At 47.2% G+C, this 10,481-nt stretch overlaps 1 protein-coding gene across 8 annotated transcripts in view; it reads right to left on the bottom strand.

Annotated features, from left to right (window-relative positions):
* Tfap2b (transcription factor AP-2 beta) overlaps positions 1-9,998 on the bottom strand; it is a 29,323-nt gene extending 19,325 nt beyond the window's left edge. For 3 of the 8 annotated variants that reach the window (XM_036167722.1, XM_036167725.1, XM_036167724.1), the window contains exons 1-3: positions 9,702-9,998; positions 4,785-5,243; positions 60-120 (exon numbers count right to left, since the gene is read on the bottom strand). In XM_036167722.1, the coding sequence (XP_036023615.1) occupies positions 60-120; positions 4,785-5,243; positions 9,702-9,782 (601 nt within the window). In that variant the 5' untranslated portion in view covers positions 9,783-9,998. Of the gene's footprint in view, positions 1-59; positions 121-4,784; positions 5,244-6,442; positions 6,470-6,679; positions 7,339-8,371; positions 8,427-8,632; positions 8,678-9,701 lie in introns of those variants that run through there. The other 5 variants (XM_036167721.1, XM_036167723.1, XM_036167728.1 and 2 more) reach the window with 4 other exon arrangements.
* Between the last annotated feature and the right edge of the window lie 483 nt (positions 9,999-10,481).

Raw genomic sequence — 10,481 nt, 5'->3', positions numbered from 1 at the left:
GAAAGCTAATCATAAAGACATTGAAATCGTTGCTTACTTTTGGAAGGAACAGTCCATACCTTTTTTAATGACTGACTGGTCCAGTAGGTTCATGCCGCTGTTATTGGCATCTTCAACTGACTGTGAATATAAAAACATCACCATTCAAATTGACTGGATATTAAAGAATTGCATACATAAATCATGTCATTCTAAACGAGATTTTCTATTATTTCCATTTATATTAATTCACAAAGGGAGGTTTTATTGTTATCCTTGTTATCTCCAAATCGACATAGAAATGAAATTCACTGAAATGGCAAATTCTCCCAATAGAAGAAAAAGAAAACAGGACGTATGAGAGACATCTAGGATGCAGTATTGGCTTTGTTATTATCTGAAACACAGATATTACACAGACATATAAACTTTTATATACTTGCGCACATGAATTGTGAAAAGTTGGCAACAGCTGCAAGATTTTCCACCAATATTAGTTAAAAGCAATTTCAGTTTTTCCTTCTGTCCCAGTGCATTTAACCCCAGAGCCATTTTTACAAATACATAATAGTTTACATTATGGGATTTTAATTAAAGTCTGAGCAATTTGAAATGGAAGCAAACAGCAATACAAAAGCCTCCAGGACCTCACACCCACTGCAGTCCACACACATTCCTGTGAGCTATGTGCTTCTTGCTGTAAGGTGACAGTGCCTGCAGGAGCCTATGCAATGTCCATACACCCCCTCCTGCCACGCTGATGATGCTGCCCAGTGAGGTACACACCTGTTAGGACGGCAGTTAACTACAGATACAGGCACACAAAGGACTGGATCCTCCCAGTCAGCACCTTAGTAATCACAAGGAATATCCACCTTCAGTTTCATCTCAGAGAGGAGAAGTTTCAATCCAGAATTGGCAGCACTTCTAAGAGAATGGTTGTTGGAGAAGTTCCTAGCTGTCAGGACGCATGGGAACTGGCCTTCTAGCTGTGCATTGCAGGGTGTCAAAAAGCAGATTCCCTTGCCTCTGCCTGCCTCCCAAAGAAAATACCCACTTTCTTTTTGAACCCTACAACTGCTTCCCTTGATCCTTTGGAACTTAAGTCTAGACCAATTTGTCACCCACTCTATAAAGAAGTATACAAAGAAGGTTTGGGGATTGATGTGTTTCCCTAGCACTTCCTACCCATTCAGGATGAATCCTTGAACAGGGTGTATGTCCATTACAAGGGAAGAAAAAAAAAAAAAAAAAAAAAAGGAAAACTATCACAAACAAGTGAGTGTGGCTTGAGAAATGAGATGTTCTAACCATCAGGAGGTATGTTCGTTTGTTTCTTTCCATTTTTACTAGACACTGTCCTGCTCTTAAAAAGCTGAGAGTGGGGTGTTTCTCCCTTTGAATAGTTTTGTCTGTAGTAGACCACCATACACATCGTAATAGTGAAGAAGTGTCTTAAAAATATTTCACGAAACTTGTCCATAAGTTTTCAGGGGACCCTGTCACACACACAGGCATGGTCACAGTCACTTCACCCTTTTCTAAACTCGTGTGTCCTTTGGCAATGTCTATGGGTCCAGTCAGGACAGAAATAGTTGCCTCTGTTTGTGGGAGCAAAACCCATCACTTACGGTCCTGGACCCATGAGCCCCCACACCTCATGCTCATGTTGGTGCGCAAATATGTATCTACGCCTCATCAGCGACGTGGGGTAGTTGTGGTAGTTAATGAGAAGGCTCTTGTCTGATTTTCTATCTAATTACGGCCGCCTGCTGGGTTTTTGTACAGGATATTCACGCAGCATGCTGGCGCTTAATCGTCACAGGGAGGATCGTAAAGATTTAATTAGGACTGCATGCGGAAGCGCAGAAAAACAACTCAGACTCATAATTACTAGACTTCTTTAGTTAAAAGTGATACCAGGGGTTGCTTTAAGACACAAGGGTGTGTTTGAGTGTAGTGTGTGTGTGTGTGTGTGTGTGTGTGTGTGTGTGTGTGTGTGTATGAGGTTCACTTAAAAGCTATACATGTTGACACTCATGGGTAGTAGAGGTGATGGGAGGTTAGAGAGCCAAGCTGTGAAGAACAAGATGCCTACTCGGGCAACTAAACAAATCCACAACTAGGTGTCCCTCACTCCCAATCCGTAGCCATTTCCCCCTGAGTTTTTAACACTGCCCCCCTCCCCAATGGGTGAAATGTAGCATACCCGGAACCCAGACAGCGATCTGCTAGTTTAATAGCCCCTGTGAGTAAATTGAAATAGAAATTGACAGGGTTTTATAGTTTCATTTAAAAAATATTAGAAGCATTTGGTTAATTAGCTCTCCTTCTTTTCTGTCACAGGGCGGCGGCCTCATCAATGTGCCTCTAGGTCACATGAAATCCCCCAATTCTGGACCCATACATAGGGCCTCTGGCTCTGTCTGGTCCCTGGCTTCCAGTTGAATGCATGTAAACCAGAGCCCTGGGATAGAATAAATGACTTTGGGGTCCAGGCAAAACCCCTCTGATGTCACTTCTATGGACCAGAAGGGTGCAGTTACCCCCTTGAGTCTGTTGCTTAGTGTCTGAAGACTGGGCAGCCTCCATAACTTTAACCCCTGCACTCTAGATCAGGAACTTACCAGTGAACCCTTAGAGGGGAGCTGATCAGCTACATTTCTGGATCCAAAGCAAGTGCCTTCTCATTCCTCCCTTTTGCCATCTCAGCCTTGCCCTATCCTCAGGAGGCCTGTCACCAGGACCACACTGGACCAAGACCACAGAGCTTGCTGAGGCTGGCAAGGCTGTATTCCCCCATACTCTTCACACTTAAGGGTGCTGGAGAAGGTCCCACAGGCCTCCCCATGGTTGTCAGGCTATCCGCTGAAGAAAGGAGAGGGAAGCACAGAGCACTTTCTACTTCCACTGCCTCTGAGCAAACTGCACCAGCTCAGACTGGCACCAGGTTCACTTAAACACTTTAAATCCATCCAGTTGCTTTAATTATGTTATTCTCCCAAAAGCACTTCCCTGGCTTGTTTTGTCCTCTCCCTTTGCAGTCTGCCAAAAACTCAAAACCCCTTAAAGTTTTGACTTGAAGAAAACATTCTAAAACCTAAGAAATTTGTTCTCTATTTTAGAGAGATATTCCAGGGTTCAGTGGTTATGGGAGTCTCCTGGCCTGCAGGGTGGTGGTAGTGGGTGGTGTTCACACCCCCAGTTATGGTAGGTAAGGAGGATGTATAGTGTAGTGGGTGGCATTAGCATCCCCAGGGTAATGGGGGTGTGAGGCTGATCTACCTTCATTAACCAATACTTTGAACCATACTTAAAAAGGTTAATTTAAAAACTTCCCCCCCCCAGCTGCATATTACTCCAATGCATTAAAAAAAAAAAAAACCTCAATATTTCTTTTCTTGTATGGTATTCTGAAATGAGCACTACCTCCAGACAGGCATAGCTCAGTAAAATCAACAAAACCATAACTCGTGGTACTGTGGGTGAATCCAGCCACAGATCAAGGTTCCTTTTCAATAACAAGGTTTCTCTAAAACAATGAACCATCACAGACTTCACAGAGATGGTATCTGATGCTGTCACCACATTTTGACTGTTCTTAATATATACACGTATGTGTGTGTGTGTGTGTGTGTGTGTGTGTGTGTGTGTATACATATTCACAGCAAAATGAAGAGGAAGGGCTTGACTACCTTCTCTTTCCCATTTCTTTTTTCTTCGCTTTAGAGATAAGTCTACAATGATGCATAAAATATTCAACTACGCCAATGAGATCCAAGTGTCAATTAAATGCCTTCCGACAATATTTCTCTTTTTTTGGAGACTCTTTAAATTGGGGGAGGGTGTGTGTGAAGCAGAACTGTTCAGAATCACCCTGACAGTATTTAGAAATCTTTTCTTTGATGTTTCTTTGTTTAGTTTAACCAAGTGTTCTCATCCATGCCAGCCTCTATTGTGTTGGTTGCAGATGGGATACTGGGTGCATAGGGGGTATGTTTTGAACCTTTTGTTTTAAGAAACAAACACGTGATGCCTCTTCAGAGGGGAGGGGTGAAAACTGTGGGAGGAGAGTACTGACGGGGAAAGTGGGGAACACTGCTTTACAGCCAGGTAAGTGGCTTTCAGATGAGATTTCCAAAAATGCTATCTGTCCTCAAGGACTCCAGAACCCAGTCGAAACTGTCTGGGTTTGTCCCCAGCAAAGATCCCATTGTCAGGTGAGGACTCTAGAACTGTGCTTGAGAAAAGGGCTCTGCAGCTTTTGGAAATCCAAAGCAAAGGAGTTTTAAACAAACATGGTTAAAGACTCTCTTGCAGAGTGCATTGTCATTCTTATCACAGCTTTGCGAACGGGAGAGAACACCTGGGGCCTTCAAGGGCCCCTGGGCCTTCATGCTTAGAGCTCTGTTCTCTAGACAGTCGGCACTTCGCCTACCAAGCCACCGGGCTCACTGTGGTGTGATCCTGGTGCCAACTTCTTCACACAAAGCAATAGAAAATGCACAAGTCCAGTAACTGAGTCAAGATGAAAACATTAGCTTTGGTGGCAATGACTGTAAACTACCACGAAAGTATTTCCTCCTTCAAGATTTAATTTCCAGCCATCCTGTCATTCACAAATGGATCTCTAGAAACTGCCACTTTGTAGCCACACACTCAAACACACACTTTTGTCCTGTCCTGTCGGTCCGGTTCGGAAAGATGACAACCGCCCACCCCCAGAAGAGCAGGCCGCCTCGACCCCCTCCCCTGCATTCTCCTTTTATTATCTTTTATGTTTGTTTTTGTTTGTTTAGAATTACCTGCACATCTTCCATGCCGGGATGCCCAAGACCGTGCAACGAGAGGCTGTCGCCCATGCCGGCGTCCAGGCCGTGGTGCGCCGAATGTAGCAGCACGTCCGGCCGGCGGACAGAGTGGTAGTCCCTTCGGGGGTCAAGGCCCGAGAGCTGGGGCAAGGCCGCCCGGGGCTGGGGCAGGAGAGAGCCGGCTTCTGAACCCACTTCTTGGCGCTGTCGTTGTCCCCAGGGGTGCTGCTGGGGCTGATGCAGAGGGTTCAGGGAGTAGGGGTCGTTGACGTGGGAGTAGGGGTCTTGACTCTGGTGGTAGGGTAGCGGCTGGTAGGGGGGCGGGAAGTAGGGTGGCTGGAAGTCCGATGATGGTGTGTGGGACAGCGGTGGGGCGCTCGAGTAGGGTCCTTGGGACACAGAGCCCAGCTGAGAGAGTCTCGAGCTATGGCTTGGGACGCCATCGTGCCGGTCCTGGGAGGAGAGAGGAGAGAAGGAGAAGAAGCAAGAGAAGGAGAGAGAGAGAGAGAGAGAGAGAGAGAGAGAGAGAGAGAGAGAGAGAGAGAGAGAGAGAGAGAAAGAGAGAGAAGTTCGGCTTCTGTGCAACTTTCCCGGGATAAGAAAAGCAAGAGGCTAAACCTTAGACCCCAAGCAGACTCAGGGCCACATGGTAAAATGTCAACAGTCCCACTCGGGAAGCTTCAGGGGACTTATATACAACAGAAATAGGAAGCTTACCCACAACCCGGCCTAGGAGCCGTCTTTCCAGAGGGCAAAGCAGGCAAAAAGGGAGAGGCAAGGAACTGTGTGGACAGAGATAGCTCAAAGCCTTGATTTAAGAATGTAGGACCCAAGGGTAATGTTTGCTCTTCGAAGTGTTTCTTGCCCCTACCTCTTCAAGAGATCCAAAGTACACCAAGTGAACCCTGCTAATAGCTGCAGCACTGCTCTAGTTGGGGGGAAAATCCAGTGGTGCCTTCACTGGCAGGTAGCTGGCTGGCCTGGGGGCTCACACAAGCAGGAGATTCCCAGAGCAGGGAGGATTCTGCCTGCTCTGAGCTTCCAGCCACCCCTCCCTCCCCAAGAGGAATTAAATAACTTAGTGTTTGATTGAAACGGATCTCCTCTGCAATCACACCCTAAACCCATGGTAAATTGAGTTGTGGTTTGCAGGAAGTTTCTGAGCTTGCTTTCCATATCACATGCTATTAGACTCAGGGTGTTAAAAGACGTAACTGAAGTTGGGAGGTGAAGAGATAACCCCCACATCTCTTTTCCCTCCTCTCCGGAGTGTAAAGCCAAGTGAAAGAAGAAGGGGGAAGTGATGGACACGTTTAACTTTCTCCCCATCCTTTGTGGAAATGGCGAGGGGTAACGTCCCCCAGGTTCTTTCTGTAGAAACACCTAAATTTCCAAACTGCAATGACAAAAGTTTTTTTCCGGTTCAGCCTCACCCTCCCGCCCCCAGCTGACTCTCGGGGAGCTCAGACAGGGAACACACAATGCAGAGAGAAGCAGCTGCAGCCTCGTCCAATTATGGTGCTAAATTACCAAGCCAAAGGCACTCCGAGGAAGACAGAGCGACAGACACACGCACACACAGAGATGCAGAGACAGAGAGACAGGGAGAGGAGAAGGCATGCACTTCTGGTACAACGGGAATCCGAACTCACCATGGATGAATAGGTGTGGACTAACATCTGGAAAAAAAAGCCTGGTTACTGCTCAAAATCAAACAATGAATTTTCAAAAATCAAAAAGTCCAGCAGAGAAGCAAGCTGGACACAAGAGCTGAGCTTGAGGTGTTTCCAGGACAAGCCATCAAAAAAAAAAAAAAAAAAAAAAATCCCCCTCCAAGAAGATTGGAGGTGCCTGTCACAGACAGGCAGAACTGTTCATCTGTCTCTCACCGTCTTTTTGGCCTCTTTTCTTCGCCGGGTTCTTTGGGGGCTCCAGATACAGACCTCTTCCACCCGAAGCTAGGCTCAGACTGCTTGGGCGCCCCTTCCTCCCTCCGCTTGCCTACACCGCCTCATAATAATTGATATTCATGACTATTAATATTACACGAGCACTTTAAAGGGAGAATGGAGGGCAAATGGAGCGTGAAGCAGCGGCGAGCTCAGAGCTCCTCCACTATTGTAAATGACGTTCATTCAGTGGAGAATTACTAGATGTAATCAGACGAGGGGGCTGGCGGAGGCAGACTGGGGGAAAAGTTTAGCAGGAAAGAGGCAGAACTTCAATTAACTGAACTGGGACGCCCGCTCTTGCTCTCATACGGAGGCCTCTGCTCTTTGGATTCGGCAGTGTGGGGGAGCAGTGTGGGGGCTCGCAGAGGCTGTAGGTGATCTTGTGTATATAGAGAGAGACTTTCCCAATAGGGAGGAGGTGGTTGCCCTGGGTGCTTGGTGTGCATATTAAAACCCAAACTAGAAAGACACTGCCTGGTCATCAGGAGGGGAAGTAAAGTAAATGGGTGGGCCTATTTGTTTACTGGGAGCTACACTGACTTTTTCTGAAGGCAGAAGATCTAGCCTTTTCTTTTCTTTTTTCTTTCTTTCTTTTTTCTTCCTTCCTTCCTTCCTTCCTTCCTTTCTTTCTTTCTTTCTTTCTTTCTTTCTTTCTTTCTTTCTTTCTTTCTTTCTTTCTTTCTTTCTTTCTTTTTTAGGACCTAGGAGAGATGCTTTTCTTAACATAGTACAGCCTTTTCCTCTTCAGTGCTTACAACCTGCAATATATATATATATATATATTTCTTAACCGAGATTTAAAATATATGCATTCGGTCTTCAAGTACTCTAAAAGTATCCTTTCCAGGCAAAGCCAGGGGCAACAGAAAATCTTTTGGGATGTTTCAGGAACCCGTTCAACTGGCCTGACTGCCACTTCGGTTAAACTTCAACCGAAGCCCAGACTCAAGCAGGCTCCTTCCACCGCGCTGTGTGCGGGTTCTCCTGGCTTTTCAGCTGAAAATTTAGGCAGCCTGGAGTAATTCGCTCTCCCCTCCCTCTGCTCAGCCTTCTCTCCTCTCCTCCCTCTCCTACCCACTTTCCCTCCTTCTCTTGCCCTCCCTCCTTCTCCCTCCCGCATCCCCTCTCCTCCCTTCTCTCCCTCTCCTCTCTCTTCTCCCTTCCCACTTTTACTCTCCCCCACTCCTTCCCCACCCCCCTTTCCCATTTAGCCGTTTATTTTTCCTAAGCAAAGAACCAGCATCCCTCTGATTACTTTAATCCCTCTATGTATACCCAGAGCTATTTCCACCACAGCCCCAGCTCCGCCAGGGTCACGTTTGCTATGGGTGATGTGTTCTTTAGGATAGTTTAACGCCCCGGACTTGAACATAATCCCGCCTGTTAGGAAAGAAAGGGAGGCCGGAGCGGAAACAAACCCTGCCAGGCGGGGCAGACACGGACCCCTCAGTACAGTCAGTATACAACCACAAAGAAGAGGACGGAACCCGAGTCACCCCCGAAAGAAGAAACTCTCTCCAACTCTCTCTCTCTCTCTCTCTCTCTCTCTCTCCTCTCTCTCTCTCTCTCTCTCCATTTTTCTTCTGGACTTCCCTTCCTCTTTCTTTTCTCCTTCACTTTCTCATTTACCTCCAAATGAGGTCTTCGGAATGGCGGGGCTGGGGCACACTGGGCACTGGCTCGAGGAACTCTTGCCAGACGCCCTAAGGAGCCGCAGTCACTCGGGCGGACCGGGCCAGCGGGTGTGGGGAAAAGCTGGCGACTCTCTCCAGACTCCCCTTCCTTGGACCAGGCGAAACACCGCCGCGCGGTCGCCCCTAGTCCCTACAGCGCTCCCGGCTCAGGGCTCCGGTTTCTTTCCAGGCCGGTTCGCGAGCCTGAGATGCCCACCTCCGTCCCGCGGTCCAGCCCAGTGCTACGGGTGCCGGTGGCCCGGGTCTCCTCGTCTCAGCCTTCCGCTCTCCAACTTTTCCTGGCCGCCTCTGCCTCCCCGCTTCGCTAACTCCCTTTCGCTTTCTTTCGGATCTCGAAAGCTTTTCTCGAAGCTTCAGAGCCGTTCCTTCCCTCCCTCGACGTCCCTTTTGAGCCTTGCTTCCTGTCCTCTCGAGCTCAGTTGTGTGTGTGGGGTCTCTTCCCAGCTCCCGGACTGTGGTGCGGGTTTCCGCATCCGTTCCCCGCCCGGAGCTCCTCGGCTTGCCCGCGAGCTGCAGGGGTACCCGGCAATGCCACAGCCTCGCTCGACGCGGACTCCAGAAGCGACCCGTGGAGTCCCGGGAGGCGGAGGGCAAAGCCCGGGAGCGACGCACTCTCCTGGGTACTGCTGGCCTGGTGCACGAAGTGTGGGCAGACTTCGTTAAAAATGACCACATGCTGGCGGCTGCCATCTCTGCTCGGACCCACTGACCCGCAAAGAAGCAAAACACAAGAAAATAAAAATAACAAGCCGCGCCCTCTCCCCATACTGCACTCTATCTGTTCATACACGGGTCCTTTCCTCTCGCGCGCCCTTCACTTGGATCCGCTAGTTACCGATTTCACAAGATTTATTAAAAGTACAAAAAAAAAAAAAAAATCCAAAGCCCGAGTCCAAGTGAAGCTTGAAAACCCGATTCTCTCCCGAACTCAAAATGAGGAGAGAATGTTTTTCTCTGACTGTCTACCTAAATTCAGTGGCGCCACGTTCCCCATTAGAGCCTACAAGGGGGAGGAGAGAGCCGGGGAAAAGAAGAGAAGAAAAGAAAAATAGTTCCTAAATTAAAGTTGCCAGATTCCAACCTTAAAAGTCCCCCTTCAGGAGAGCGAAGTCTCTTAGAGCCAGACTCAGAAAACTTAAAGAAACCTCAGAAACCCTATCGGAAATCTACGAGCAAATAGCTTAAAAATATGTCAACTGGGGTGCCAAGAAGCTCCACTTTTCTATGTACAAAGCTCAAAAATGCATCTGGGGGTGTCCGCTCACCTCATAGATGTCTTCGTACTTGACATTCTCCACGAGTTTCCAGAGCATGATGGCAGCCTGGTCTCTAGGAGGTGAGTGCATTCATGTGAGGAGCAGATGTCTGGCTTCTCAGGACTCCGCTGTCTGTAATGATCCATCTATAATTGGAAATGGGGGATACACACCAAATCCGACGCTCCTCTCCCATCGCAACTTATATCTGTTGTCTCAAACAATAGGCTGGGGAAGTAAGCCTCAGCAGACAGAAAAACATTATTGCACACAGGACTTAGATACAACGCGCGCGCACACACACACATACACACCACACACACACACACACACACACACACACGCACGCACACACGCATATATATTATAAAAAATCATAAACACGAATTTACGCGCAGATACCCACATTTAGTTACATAAACACCTCTGGGTGACAGAATCCACAAAGTAAACGTGCATTTAAAGGGAAGATAGTTGTTCAAAACGAGTAATATAAATAGATACACTTAAAAAAATCTCTATTTTGAAAATGGTGAACCATTATAGCAAGTGAATAGTGTCTTTTAACAACTGATAACGAGAAACTAGGGACATCAGCCTCTAATTTTCTACAGAGTTTTTAAAAGGGGGACCATTATTGAGATTTTAAAACACAAATGTCCTATTCCTGTGTGTTCAGGAGAGTATTTATAAAACAAACAAACAAACAACTAGATTCTGTGATTTTAAGAGCTATTTTTCCGTATTGATAGCTGCACAAATTTTAAAAATCACAGTATCGTTGTATAT

This window comes from Onychomys torridus, chromosome 18, assembly GCF_903995425.1.
Source record: "Onychomys torridus chromosome 18, mOncTor1.1, whole genome shotgun sequence".
Taxonomy (NCBI): Eukaryota; Metazoa; Chordata; class Mammalia; order Rodentia; family Cricetidae; genus Onychomys; species Onychomys torridus.
The sequence above is the reverse complement of the archived record's forward strand: the minus strand, read 5'-3'. Positions and strand labels throughout refer to the sequence as shown.